Below are 15,787 nucleotides of genomic sequence, written 5' to 3' on the forward strand. Positions count from 1 at the left end.
AAAAAGAAAAAGAAAATTTAATTAGTCCAAATTTTCACTTATCCCTTATCTGCAGCATTCTATAATCTAAATTAGTATATTTTAACTAAAGTTGCCTACCTAAATTAAAACTTAAATTTCATTTGCAAGTTAAAAAGTTTTCCAGAAGTCTCGCCTAGCATAGATAATAAGGATCCCATACATCAAAACCAAGTTAGACAAGCTCAGTGGCACAGGCCTTTAATCCCAGTACAGGAAGCAGGAGGATCTCTGAGTTCTAGGCCAGCCTGGTCTACACAGCAGGGACAGGCCCTTGGACAGCTAGAGGTATATAATAAGACTCAGTCTTAACAACCCCCCACTAAAGAAACAAATTCATCTCCATGTTTTGCTTTCCTCTTAAGAAATGAAATGTGATCATCTTTACCTCCCTGTTTCACCCCCTCTAACTTCTCTAAATCCCCTCCATATATACTCTTCTCAACTTCCTATCTTTTATAATATTTGTTTTACTAAATCTTTAGAGAAGAGAACTATCTAGGCTGAAAAAAACCTGTGCTGACACTGCTCTCTAAGTCAAGCCCCCTGCTTGGACAATAGCTCTTAAGTTTAGTAAAGATTAGTTATTTCTCTGAGAAAAAGGGGGGAAAAAAACCTCATTGGAAATGTAACAAAGACTTTCCAGGGGTGGAACAAGTCCAACCCTTACAGAAATGACATAAAACAATGTCTACACTGTTCAGTAGGGTCCTACTAAGTACAACCGTAAGCTTAGTCTACTAGTTTGAGAATGCTTAGCATCAATGCAATGCAAACCATGGAGACAATACTGACAGCCTTGTCTCATATTTGAGACAGGGACACAAGAAGACACTGCAAACATGTTGTAGATTAAGAACTCTATTCTATTCTTACTCTATCCACGTTTGTCTAAAAATGTATAAAGTCCACAGGTTTGTACACATTTACACAGTTAACTCAATATACTTGGATAAGTCTAAATAGTACTGGCATCATTTATTACAATAAGCATTTTTAAAGGCAGTTATGATTTTATTAATTCTATACTTGGCTTTCCTCCTTTTTCCCTGACATACACTTTAAAATTCTTGAGCTCTATGATATCTCTGTGTGTTACTAGGCTGACAGCTCACAGCCACTGGGTAGCATCACTAATATTGATTACAATATTAGTAACTGATAGTAACAATTAATTTTAAGCCCCTCTGCCAAACACTAGAGAAGAAAAGAGGCTGAAGGCTACATTCATCACCAATAGTCATGTAATCAATCATGGCTATATAATGAAATGTTTGTAAAACCTCAAAAGGGGGTGTGTAGCTGGCCTTTGACTACCTTGTGGGTTCTTTCGCCCACCTTTTATTTTATCCTCTCTTGACTGTCATCCCCCCTCCCCCCACCCCCGTTTTACCACCAGTCACTAGATAGGAAAGAAAGAAGGATAGAGAGGAAAGGAAAGAGATCCCTGAATAAAGTCATGGATTGGAATGGGGGTGACGATTTCATTGGACTACCTCCTGATGATTAGAGGTATTGAGTTCTTTGGGGCAAGTCTGATCTTTGTTGTCAGGATATCTAATTTCTTTTTCTTGTTCTTTTATATGATGACTATTAACAAACAGCAACTAACAATAACCAACAATCCACCATGCCTCTTGAGGCCTAGCACTTATATACCCTCTGAAAAGTTCCCAGAATTCTAAACATCACACAATCACAGAAACTCTTTGCAGGGGGCAAACTAAACCTCTACTAGAGTATGAGACAAATCATAGTCAGCTGCTGTGGACAGTCTAAAGTAGCCACATTATCACCACACCTGAGATAAAACAAAAAGACACTCCCATAACATTTTTGTGGTTTTCAAAGAAATCAAAACTACAATATTGTCACTATAGGGGTTCTTGAGAGAAGATTCAGCACCTACCTCTCATTCTATTTAATTTTCTTATAGCGCTAATCGCTACCTAATATATACGCTATTACAAATAATTTTAAGGAACAGGTAGCCAAACACTTCTAGTTCCCATCCACAAAATAGGAATATCTAAATAAGCCTTTTTTAAATGTAAAACTATATATTTTCTCTGAAAAAAGAACAGAATATTAATGCATTTGCTATCTTTGTGAAAAATCCATTACTTTGATTTGCAAAGACTTTTTTCCTGACCATTAACTTTTTGTTACCAGAAAGAAACAATACATAGCCCAATTTATGCTAAAATACTATTATAGCAAATTCAAGTTAAGTATAACAGAACCAAAATATAGGAAGTCTATCCTTTAGCACCTAACACATGGAAACGGTAGATAGATCTAATGTGGTGTGGTGTTACATCTATAATCTGTAGGAGCCCAGTGTGCAATGGTGTCAGTGTACCTGTGTGGGAGAGTGTAGCATTATAAGTATAAACAATTAATAGCCTTTATAGTAGAATTGAGGATTTTCTCTTTTTTCTAAGTTTTATTATTATTATAATTATGCACATGTATGAGTAGGTGCATATGAGGGTAGGTGCCCCAGAGAGTGCAATTGCCAGATTTACTGCAGTTGTGAAGTTGTGGACTACTTCAACAGGGTGCTGGGAATCAAACTAGGGTCCTCTGAAAGAGTAACATGCACTAATCTTAGCCACTGAGCCATCTCTTTGGTCCCAGAATCAAAAACTTTCTAATTCATAAATATAGGAGTAATAGGAGACATGAACTCCGGAATTTCACTTTATCTGACAGATTTTCCTAATTATCTTAGAAAGTAATACTCAACTGACTCCTCCCCATCAATACCCAGTTCCTTATTCTAGTTTATTTTCCTATAGGGCTATTAGATAATACAAGTAATCTTTACTGAACACATCACATAAAGACTTGAAACATTAATCATTAAATAAAAAAATACTAAGAACACTCTGTATATAAGCATCCATACAGCCACGTTTATCACAAAGTGTTAACCCTTTATCAACACAAAGAAACGAAATATAAATCTTTAAATGTACCTCCGAGAAACACTTCCTGAGTGTATCTGGGACTTTACCATCCACCACATGGAGCATTCTTTCCATTTCTTCCCGTATAACATAGCTCCCAGATTCACTTGAAAAAAGACTAAAAATATCTGAGAAAGAAAAATAAATTAATCTTTATATCAAGTACAGTTCAGTTAAAATAGAAAGAGAAGAGAAAGGCACAATTTATTGCACTTCATAGGTACACTTTGCTATTGTTGTCATCTTCACTGGCCTCTTCCACCTCCTGAAATGGTCTTGCTCTACAGTCTTGCAAGTGTGTACACCATTTCTGTCTGTTTAATTTATTTTTCAAAATAATTGTGTGGTATTTTTCATACATGAGGTTAATACCAAGTATTAGCAAAAACCAGGAGAAATGGGATACCCTCCCCTCTCTCTCTCCTCTCTCCTCTCTCCCTCGTCCCTCCTTCTCTCACCTCTCCCTTTTTAGATTTCAAGACAAGACTTCTCTGTGTAGCCCTGGCTGTCCTGAAACTTGATTTACAGACCAGGCTGACTTCTGGCCTCTATCTCAAGAGATCCTCTCATGCTGGGATAAAAGGCATGCACCACCAGCCCCTGGCCAGGATCTCTTACAAAATGTGATGAGTATATGAATAAATGTAGCCAGTCTAAATTTGTCAAAATCTAAAAAAGGATGTGTGTCAGAAACTCTACTTCTAAACAATCCCATTTTAACATTTAGAGATGCTAATACTTGTGCACAAAATGCAAGATGTTTACTTAACTATTATTTGTGAAAATAAAAATTTGAAAGAAAATAAATATTTATTAAGATAAAAAACTACGATTTCTGTGAGTTCAAGGCTAGCCTAGTCTACAGAGTGAGTTCCAGGACAGCCAGGGCTACACAGAGAAACCCTGTCTCAAACAAAACAAAATAAAACAAACAGAGATGTATGCATACATATAATGAAATACCATACAGCAGTTAAACAGAGGATGTTCTTAAAGATAAGTAAGCATAAAGAAATATGATATTCACGGGGGAAGCAAATTTTAAAATAACTATAAGCCATTTTAAAAGTTGAAAACCTGCTGAACTGTTCAAGATACGCTTACAGAAATAAAAATACGAATACATAAAAATGTGCAAAAGAGGTCATTAAATCTCTGAGAGTACTAATCTCTGAGAAGGGTAGAAATTCAGGGATTTTATACAACTAAGGCTAATTCATCACATTTTTCTTTTAATTGTTTTGTTTTTAAAGATAGGGTGTCATGCAAGCCTCCAACTTGATATGTAGCTGAGGATAACCCTGAAGTACTACTACTAATCCTCTTGCCACTATCTCCCAAGTGTTTTGCTACCAAACAGAGCAGCTATTTCCTTTTTGAAACATCAAGATGTTAGATGCAGATGACAGAATTTTACGAAATAATAAGCTGGGTGAAAGTACACATCTCATATATTCCTGAAATATTGTCAGGGTTTGAACATTGTCCCAAAGAGAGATGAATTGAAGTTCTAGTCTCTTTGGATCTTGGGGCTTGGTTCTAGGAGCCTTCGAACATTCCAAAATATAACATAAAACATAAAATGGTATAGTACTTACATATAATTTATGCATATTAGACCTTTCCCTTCTGCTGTTGGGAATAAAAACCAAGGACCTTGTACATGCCAAGTACTCTACCACTGAGCTACACTCCCAGTGCTATTTGTTTTATTTTTATTGTGTTGTATGTGTATGTGGTGTTGTTGTTTTAAATTAGCTCTCACTATATAGCACAGACTGGCCTCTGCTAAGTCATTCTCCTGCATCTGCTTCCCCAGTGCTGGAATGACATTATGTGTCAGCATATGTGGTTATCTCTCTATATTTTAAATCCTCATTAGCCTGGAAAAATAGAAGGCTGATTGATACATGAGCATTCCAGGCCAACCTAGGCTATATAATGAAATTTACAGAAAGGAGGACCCTACACTTTCTGACCATAGCTAATTTACAAAATTAAATTAACTTTTGGTTTTATAAAGTAAGGCAAAAAAACAGACTACTAAGTTTAAGTCTTCAAAAAAAAATTTTTTTTCAAAAATTTTTTCTTTTCTTTCTTTTTCCCCCAGGCTTTTTTCCCCCCAGAGTTTTGTTTGTTTTAAGTTTTCTGAGACAAGACCTCACCATGTAGCTCTAGCTGTCCTTGAACTCATGATATAGACCAGGCTGGCTTCAGGCTGGTTTCGCATTCATAGATAGCCCCCTGCCTCTCCCTCCAACTGCTGGGTAAAGGGATGCACCACCAGACCCAGCCAGATTTTTCTTTTTTACATTAACAGTCTTAGTGATATAGGTCACATTCTAAAAAAATTAATCTTTTAAAAACGTATACCTCAGTACACATTAGTAATTTTTAGTCTATATACATGGTTGTGTATAACGATTACCACTAATTTCAGACCATTTTCACCTAAAAAGAAATTTCATACCTACTAACAATACAGCTGGTGGCAGAGCACTTTCACAGCATGTCAATCTCCAATACCACAGAAAGAGGACAGCAAAAACATAAAACCAAAGCTCTCATCCTCATCAGGAGCTATTCATTCTCCATTTCCCTGTCCACCAAGTACCTTGACATTCTCATCTACTTTATTCTGCCTTTATCGGGTTGCTTATTCTAGAAAGATCACATATAATGTGTGGTCTACTCTAAATAGCACCCCATTATTCAGTAATATATACACATATATTTTTAAAATATTTATTTTTATTTATGTGTATATGTCCATATGGGAAGGCAGGTACCTACAGAGGCCAGAGGAGAATGTGAGATCCCCTAGAGCTACAGTTATTGGCAGTTGTTCGCCTCATGACGTGGGTGCTGGAAATTAAACTTGGGTCCTCTGGAAGAGCTAGCTATGCATGCTCTTAACTGCTGAACCTACTCTCCAGCCCCTCAAGTAAAATATTTTTAAGGCTTATCTATGTTTAAACACAGATCAGTACTTTACTTTCTTTCCCTGTACAATACAGTTTTATTGTGCAAAAACTGACATCTATCCATCCAGATAGGCCCTGAGTTTAATTTCCAGAACGGAAAAATAAGTGAATTTAAAAAAACAAAACAAACAAACAAAAAAACAAAAACAAATACTAGAGCTGGATAGATGGTTCAGTGGTTAAGAGCACTGACTGCTCTTCCAGAAATCCTGAGGTCAATTTCCAACAACCAATGGTGGCTCACAACCATCTATAATGAGATCTGATGCCCTCTTCTGGTGTGTCTGAAGACAGCAATGGTGTACTCATATTTGTAAAATAAATAAATCAATCAAAAAAAGAAAAAAGAAAAAAAGTTTAAAAAAAACTAAAGCGGTTGCGTTGTAATTCTGCACTTTCAACAACAAAGATCAAGGACTGGAATTTTTATAAATACTTGTCAGTACAGTTATGACATTTCATTGAAAATATAATGTGATATCACAATAGTTTTAGCTCGCTTTGGTGACTAGCCACATTGTTAAGTGCTTACAAAGATACAAAGTGTTAAGTCACTTTGTATCTTTGGAGAAACAGCCATTAGAATTTCCAGATTTTGAGGTTGATTATTCTACATGTGTGATATTATTATCACTTGAGATAAAAGAACTTACATTTTGTTTTCTCTTCATCTTTGCCTCTTGTAAGGAGGACGAGTCCAACTATTAAGTTATTGAAATGCAGTCCTTTGGATGTTCCACCAAAAGAACAGTAAATCACCTGAGGAAACAATGACAGAAAGCCAGCCTTAGAGATGTTTCAGTTACCAAGATTATATGAGGTGTCATCATCCATAACTAAACTAATCTTGTCTCCACCTCCAGACAATGCTCTGATTAATTTTAGTGAAACAATGATTTTCTGTAGGCATGTTGTCGTGCCCTGTATTCAAACGCTGATTTCTGTTTCCCCATATCTGGTTGCAATCCTTATTCTGAGAATCTCCTGTATTAATGTTGTGTAAACATTGCTCCTCAATTCTTGCCTGATTGGTCAATAAAGAGGCTAATTAGCTAATAACTTAGCAGGGGAGAGAACGAGGGTGGACTTTCTTCCTGCCAGGGGTGTGGGGTGGGGTTGTGGTGACAAGAGAGAGAAGAAGCTGGGATTAGCCACAGGTAGAGAGTCCAAGAGACAAAGGCTAAGCAGAGAAAGCCATAAAATCCAAGTATTTGCCGGGCGGTGGTGGCGCACACCTTTAATCCCAGCACTTGGGAGGCAGAGGCAGGCGGATTTTTGAGTTCGAGAGTTCGAGGCTAGCCTGGTCTACAGAGTGAGTTCCAGGACAGCCAGAGATACACAGAGAAACCCTGTCTCAAAAAAAAAAAAAAAAATCCAAGTATTTTAGAGATTTTGGTTGGGAGGTAGTCAGATTAGAACAGACTAAAAGGGAGTAACACTACTCGATTGTACCCTTAGAGCTTGATAAGTAAATATACTAATCCAGTTTCTATTATTTGAGAGCTAGCTGGGTTAAGAGAAAAACTGCAACAAACATTTATTAAAATGCCATTAACAGTTCTCTCTCTCCTTTTGTACCTCATTACAACACTCAGCTGACATAGTCACCTACTCTACATATACACACTTTACAGGATGACACAATTGACTAGTCAGTTTGTTTGGATCTTTATCAAGATTCCAAAGAGAAAAAAATAAAACTTCCTTCAATAGCTGCAATAGTTTGATAAAAAATTTTGTATAATTAGAGTGTCCTTTAATTTTGGCTAAACTTACACATATATTACTTTTGATTAGAAAGACATCCCTAATGTTCAGAATAATAAACCACAAACATTTATTAACAGAAATTTATTACAATATTTATAATAGAATAAAAATATAGACACAAAAAGGACAGTATCAGCAATGATTACAAATTATTTAAAATTATTACATTACTCATTCATTATTAAAACTTACATACTCAAAGATTATTTATGGGCCAGTGAGACAATTTAGTGGGTAAGGGAGCTCAACACTAAGCCTGACAACCTGAGTTTAATCCCTGAGACACACAAAGCAAAAGGAGAGAAACAACCCCTCTAAGTTTCCTTGATATCCACATGTGTGCCATGGTATGGTCATACATAGAAAATGAACAAGGGCCAGGTAAAGTATTGCCATGTCTATAGTCCAAACGCTGGACAGCCAGAGACAAGTACATCTTTACGAGTTTCAAAGCTAGCCTGGCCTACATAATGAGTTCCAAGCCAGCCAGAGTTATAAAGTGAGCCTCTGTTTCAAAACAAAACCAAAGGAGCAAGACTTGGCATGGTGGTGCAGGTCTATACTCTCAGCTGTTTGAGATATAAATTCATGACATTTGCTTCAGAAAATATTGTTTTCTGAGTAAACTTTAAAATATCTTTTAAAGCACCCAACTAAAAGTCAACAAGCCTTGGTATGTGTGTGTATGTATGTACATATGTATGTATGTATGTACGTATATATATGTACATACATACACACACGCACAGATAAAGCACTGGACTGGCATGTGCAAGGCACTGGCTCAGTCCCTAACACTGAAGGAAAATTAGTCAATGGCATCAAGCTAATGTTTTTAAAACTTTATATAATTTCCAAAAGAATGCTTTTCCATTTTAACTTTTAGTGAACATGTGATCCATCAATTCATTTTTATCTACAAAACCTTTTTCTAGACAATCTTTTGCAAATATTAATCTATTAAATTCAGTTTCTCATACAAATTTGGCAGTGTTTGGAGGACAAGGGGCTGAGGTACATATTTTACATATCAAAGCAGACCTGGCCTCAAGGTTCTCCCAGCATCCCTCAAGTTCCTACCTGGCATACCCTGGCCCCAACCATGAACTTTCCAGACCAGAGACTGGGCTGCCCTTCCCTCAGAAGGTCTTCCCTATATAAACCAGACATTTTGCACTCTCAAACACTCTCTCTCTCTCTCCCTCCCCCTCTCTCATTCTTCTCCTCCTTCTTTTTCCCCCTCCTCTCTCTCTCTCTCCTTCCTCCCTCTTGCTCCCTCCCCCCCCCACTTCTCTGTGAACATGCCTTTTCTCTCTTTCTCCCTCCCCCCATTCCCCTCAGTCCTTGGGGCCAGTGAACTCACCAGCCCAAAAGCAGCTTCCCAATAAACCTGCCTTTAATATAATCTAATCTGGGTTGAATTGGCTCATTTCACTGGCAGTGGCAGAGATATAACCTATCAGGCAAATCTAAATGCCTTAATGAAGAAATGATTTTTCAGGAAATTAAATACTCTTAATCATAATAAATACCTTCAGATATGAATCCAGATTTCTTTGGTTTTGGGTTTTTTTGTTGTTGTTTTTGTTTTTCGAGACAGGGTTTCTCTGTGTAGCCCTGGCTGTCCTGGAACTCAATCTGTAGACCAGGCTGGCCTCGAACTCAGAAATCCACCTGTCTCTGCCTCCCAAGTGCTGGGATTAAAGGCATGCGCCACCACTGCCCGGGTTTTTGTTTTTTTGAATCCAGATTTCTTATAACTGAAGTGACATCACATTTTCTAGCTCAATTATTGTACTAGAAGTCACTGCTATATGACTGACTAAACATGAGTAGGGTCCACCTGGAACACAGCCAGCAGAGGTGAGTTGCATGCTATCCTCACACCTCCATTGTCTGTGTAGAGTGAAAAATTATAGATACTGGGTATATAGAATTCTTTTTAGATATATAAAATATTCTTTAGGCTTTCTTTATAAAGACATGGAGAAACCGAGCCATGAATCAAGTTAGGAATGTGGAAAGACCAGTCACCATTACTGGAACTGGCTTATCTGCAAAGATAAAAGAAAGAATGCAAGTGAACTAGGTGGAACCAAGCTGGGAACCAAGCTGGGAACCGCAGTGACAGGGCAAGGCCGAAGTAACAGGGCAGGACCACATTCTTGAGAAAGATAAGCGTACAGAAGTTTTCACCTGACCCTGACTCCCGTAGGTTGGGTTCCTTTGGAATGTTCCACTATTTTTATGTCATACCACCCTAACAACCCCTCACCCCCTCCCCATTCCTTGGTTTGTGGTTTTTCCCTTTAAAAACCCATCTCAAACTGGCTGTCAGGGTCAATTGAGCTCCTGCGTGGGCATACGAATTGACCGGCAGCTAGTTGTCACGCCCTAATAAACAACCTCACAATTGCTCCGGTACATGGTGTCTCGAGCAGATTACTGGGTGGTCGCGACTTTCTGAGACTTGAATGAGGGTCTCCCCTCTAGGAAGGTCTTCATCTGGAACTCAAGACTCTCTCTCCCTGCTTCCCCGCTAGGAGGCCTAGGACTGGGCGGGGGTGGGGGTGGGGGGTAGGGGGTGGGGAATCATGGGGTGAGTCGAAGGACCAGGGACATCCAGCTTAGAACCCTCACCCAGTTGGGTCTACCTGGAGCACAGTCACCAGAGGTGAATACCAGGCTGTCCCCTGACCTCCATCTTTTGGCCCATGGCTTTCCCTGCTTTCCAAAAGAAGCCTGTGGTGACCCTAGGTACATCCAGCTTACACCTCTCCTTCCACCAATCCCTGGCCAGTCAAGTCTACCTGGGGCACAGCCAGGAGAGATGAGTTGCATGCTGTCCCTAGACATCCATTTTCTGGCCCATGACTCTCCCTGCCATCCGAGGAGCCTTGTGGGACCCCACAGGGAGGCCTGTGGGGGCTCTAGGAGCATCCACCTTAGACCCCTAACCAGCCAACCCCCTACCTGCCATGTCTATCTGAGGCACAACCAGCAAATGTGAGCATTATCCTGTTCCCTGAGATCCATTGTCAGGTTCTGCTTGCTTCCCTGAAGAGTCTTGCTGGCATCAGAAACATCCAGCCATCACCAGGGACAACCAGATGGCTAAAGGACAGCTAAGAACATGATCAACAAGAGCCAGGGCAATATAGCACCACCAGAGCCCAGCTCTCCTTGCTACAGCAAGCCCTGAATATCCTAACACAGCTGAAGCACAAGAATATGACCTTAGAGGCCTTTAAAGAGGAAATGAATAAATCTTGTAAAGACACACAGGAAGGGGCTGGAGAGACGGCTCAGTTAAGAGCACTGTCTGGTCTTCCAGAAGTCCTGACTTCAATCCTCAGTAACCACATGGTGGCTCATAACCATCTATATATAATGTGATCTGATGCCCTCTTCTAGCATGCAGGTGTACATTGAGATAGAGTACTCATATATATATATATATATATATATATATATATATATATATATATATAAAATAAATAAATCTTTTTACCAACAGAATACAGAAGGTGGAAGAGAGAGTCTCAGGCATAGAAGATCCGATTGAATAAATCATTACATCAGCCAAAGAAAATGCTAAATCTAAAAAGTTCATGACACAAAACATCCGAGAAATCCAGGACACTAGAAAAGACCAAACCTAAGAATCATAGAAAGAGAAGATTCCTAGCTATAAGGCCCAGAAAGTATTTTCAACAAAATCATAGAAATTTCCCCAACCTTAAGAGATGCCTATATACATACAAGAAGCTTACAGAATACCAAACAGATTAGATCAGAAAAGAAAATCCTCCCACTACATAATAATCAAAACACTATATGTACAGAACAAAGAAAGAATATTAAAAACTGCAAGGGAAAAACAACAAGTAACAAATAAAGGCAGACCTATCAGAATTTCACCTGACTTCTCAACAGAGACTCTAAAAGCCAGAAGGGCCTGGGCAGATGTCTTATAGACTCTAAGAAACCACAGATGTCGGTCCAGACTACTATACCTAGCAAAATTTTCAATCACCATAAATGGAAAAAAACAAGATATTCCATGACAAAACAAAATTTAAACAGTATCTATCCACAAAGCCAGCCCCACAGAAAATACTATAAGGAAAACTACTACCCAAGTAGGCTGACTACACTCATAAAACAAAGAAAATAAAGAACCCAACACCAGCAAACTAAAGGAAGGGATGTACACTCTGGCTCCCTCTCCTTCTCCTCCTTCCCCTCCCCTAACCATCCCCCTCCACTACCAACGTCAAAATAATAGGAATTAACAATTGCTGGTCATTAATATCTATCAATATCAATGGACTCAATCTCAACTCAATGGACTCAACAGATAATTCTCAACAGAGGAATCTCTAATGGCAGAGAACCACTTAAAGATCTCTTCCTTAGTCATTAGGGAAATGCAAATGAAAACAACTCTGAGATTCTATCTTATATACATCAGAATAGCTGAGATCAAAAACTCAAGAGACAGCACAACCTGGGTAGGATGTGGAGCCAAAAGAACACTCCTCCATTGCTGGTGGGAGCTCAAACTAGTACAACCACTTTGGAAATCAATTTGGCAGTTTCTACAAACATTACAAATAGTTCTATCCCAAGACACAGCTATACCACTTCTGGGCATATACCCAAAACATGCTCCACTATAGCATAAAGACACTGGCTCAACTATGTTCACAGCACTTTAATTCATAACAGCCAGAAACTAGAAACAACCTAAATGTCCCTCAACTTAAGACTGGATAAAGAAAATGTGGTAATCTACACAGTAGAATATTACTCAGCTATTAAAAATGATGAAATCATTAATTTGCAGGCAAATGGATGGAACTAGAAAATATCCTGAGTGAGGTAACCCAGATCCAGAAAGATACTCACTTATAAATAGACATTAGCCATAAAGTACAGAATAACCATGCTACAATCCACAGACTCAAAGAAACTAAGTAATAAGGAGGGGCCAGGGGAGAATGCATGAATCTCAGTTAAAAGGGGAACTAAAATAGACATCGGAGGAAGCTGGAGGGAGAGAACCGGAGGTTTGGGGTGGGGGACCAGGGATGGGAATCAGGGGTAGTAAGAGGGGAGGTGGGAAAGGGCTGGGAGAGAGAACAGAAATTGCTGAGAGGCATCTCTAGGACTAGCTGGAGACCTGGGATTGGGGAGCCTCAGGGAGTCTATGGGGGTGACATAGCTGAGACTCCTAGCAGTTGGGGATATGGAAACTAAAGTGGCCACCTTCTGTAGCCAGGCAGAACTTCCAGTGGAGGGAGGGGAACATCAACCCGCCCACAAAACCTTACACCCAAAATTTGTCCTGCCTAGAAGATGTGCAGGATAAAGGTGACGCAGAGATTGAGGGAACAGCCAAACAATGGCTGGCCTAACATGAGATCCATCCCATGGCAGAGAGCCAACCCCTGATACTATTAATGTTAACCTGCTATGCTTGTAGATGAAGCCTAACATAACTGTCTCCTGTGAGGCTACGTGCAGCAGTGGATGGAAACAGATGCAAAGACCTACAGCCAAACATCAGCTGGAGCTCAGGGAGTTTTGTAAAAGAATTGAGGATGGGATTGAGCGAGCTAGAGGGGACAAGGACACTACAAAAAGACCAATAGAGTCACCTAACCCATGGAGCTCAGAGAAACTGAACCACCAACCAAAGAGCATACTGGTGCTAGACTTAGGTCCTCTACATATTTGTAGCAGATAAGCAGCTTGGTCTTCATGTGGGTCCCCTAACAATTGGAGCAGGGGCCTAGCCCTGATTCTGTTGACTTCCATTGGATCTCCTTCTCCTATCTGGACTGCCTGGTCAGGCCTCAGTGAGAGAAAATGTACTTAGTCTTGCTGCAACTATGTTCACAGAAGTATAATTCATAACAGCCATAGGGTACTGATGGGGAGCTTCCACTTCTCTGAGGAGAAGGGGGGGTTGGAAAAAAGGGACTGGGAGGTGAGGAGGGAAGGGGGCTTCGACTGGGATGTAGGTATGTGGATAAATAAGTAAGTGGAAAACACTTGAAATGGAAATGTCTAGTTTCTCTGGAAAGCTATGTCAAATGATGTTTTGCTGGGGGCACATCAGTGAAAAAATATCTTGCTAAAGCAAACAGGTGAAAGGATGTTTTCCTGAAGCAGACACAGATGAAAGAACGTTTTGATATAGCAAACACGTGAAAGGACCCAGGATGAAGGAGTATAAATATGACACTACAGACAGTGGGAGACAAGTACTGAGTTTGGTTTGGTTTGCTCTGATTCACTATTCTTCCCCAAAGACATGTATGTATTAGTTCGCCTTACATAGCATTGTTGAGTTCAACTTGTGATAACACCAGAGAAACTTGCTCAAGAACTGCTCTAAAAGTTCCCGTGGCTACTGGTAGCTTGCAGCTTGCTTCTGTAGCCTTGCCTCAGGCCAACTGGCTAGCCTGGCAGCTTCTTAAGGACTATACTGTAGTTGCCAGTTCATGCCTGATGTCTGCATGCCTAGAGGACTGGATTCGGCAGCTTCAGAGTCGTATTTGGTGTTTGCTATGGGAGTGAACTGCTGCCAAACAACTAATGCTGAACAGGTCCACTTCCCCCACATCCTAATAACTTTCCCTTCTATTACCTCTTCTGGGTGGTAACTAGAGGAGAGGTTGAACCCTTATTAAAAGTAGGTTGCAAAAAATTTATGCCTATACTTATTAAACTCAAAAAATATTTTTGTTGTATCTGATTTTTTAAAAAAAAATTTATTTATGTGTATATGTGTATATGTGTGTGTCTGTGTGCCGTATGTATGGGTGCCTACAGAAGCCATAATGGGTGTTGGATTCTGGAGCTGGAGATAAAGGCAGCTGTGATGTAGATGTTGGGAAGTGAATGCAGGTCTTCCGGAAGAGCAAAAGCACTCTTAACCACTAAGCCATTTCCCCAGTGTCTAATCTTGATAGTTATATTTCAAGAAAGAAGTATGCAAAGAAAGAAAAGACCCTGGTTATATGAGTATTACTTTGGGGGATTTAAAATGGGACAGGAGAATAAATTTCTACATTTATTAAATAACATTACACTATAAGTGTCAATCAAATTATTGTAAGTCTATACTTTGCTTTGGAAAGAAAAATGTGCTTTCTTAGTTTTCAAATACAGAAACAGAATACTCTGCGTGGTATATTTCTCCATCCTCTTGAAATTCAGTAGTCCCCGATAAGAAGAAATGACTGTATGTGAGTATCATCCTGTCCAAACCTATGGACTCATGGAATTACCTAGACAATTCAGATTGACTGAAGAGCAAAAGTAGGCTTTAACCCAAGTAATTCACAAATCCTTCTAGTTATTTGAAATAAATAAACAAACCATTCCCAACTTACAAGCATACTAATCAGTCATTTATTAAAATGACTATATACAGGAAACATTTTTTTAGCCATTTGTAATTAGATTTCCCTTGGATAACCCCAAAATTCTACTTGAATTATAATGTGACAAAATACTGAGTAATTAACAATACTAATTATAAGATGACTTAAAAGCATACTGCTACAAATGTTTGTGTATTTTCACCTATATTGCTGGGAACCAGCCCAGCACCAGGAAAGTAGCAATGGGTAACATCAGTTGTTTTCAGGGGCAAAACTTAGTTTTGTGAGAGTAAAAGTTGTTTATTTTTGGTAATATTCACCTTTCTTTAACTCTTTGCTATTCTAAGGTAAGAAGCTGCTGACTTTTGATTATTAACTCCTGCTGTTCAGTAGCAGGAGATTAAGAAAAGAAATTAGCTTATTCAGGCTCTTTGTTCTTTTACTGGGGAGCCCCTAACTGATCAGCTACAGGCTCAAAGTTTCATTAGTTTTCTGTGAGCCAGAGAAAAAGGAAAAGAAAGTTACACAACAGAAAGAAAAACTCACTCATTCTGAATGAAGCAAAAGAAAGAAAGAAAACGAGAGGGGGGGAAGAAAGGAAGAAAGAAAGAAAGAAAGAAAGAAAGAAAGAAAGAAAGAAAGAAAG

The 15,787-nt window shown here is 39.1% G+C and overlaps 1 protein-coding gene across 1 annotated transcript in view; it reads right to left on the reverse strand.

Moving 5' to 3' along the window:
* The window catches only part of Usp32 (ubiquitin specific peptidase 32), a 141,254-nt gene that overhangs the window by 84,531 nt on the left and 40,936 nt on the right, over positions 1 to 15,787 (reverse strand). Inside the window, exons 3-4 of the mRNA XM_028772406.1 lie at positions 6,628 to 6,733; positions 3,000 to 3,118 (exon numbers count right to left, since the gene is read on the reverse strand). Coding sequence (XP_028628239.1) covers positions 3,000 to 3,118; positions 6,628 to 6,733 — 225 coding nt within the window. The remainder of the gene's footprint in view (positions 1 to 2,999; positions 3,119 to 6,627; positions 6,734 to 15,787) is intronic.

The sequence above is a fragment of the Grammomys surdaster genome, unplaced genomic scaffold (assembly GCF_004785775.1).
Source record: "Grammomys surdaster isolate TR1022 unplaced genomic scaffold, NIH_TR_1.0 213, whole genome shotgun sequence".
Classification (NCBI taxonomy): Eukaryota; Metazoa; Chordata; class Mammalia; order Rodentia; family Muridae; genus Grammomys; species Grammomys surdaster.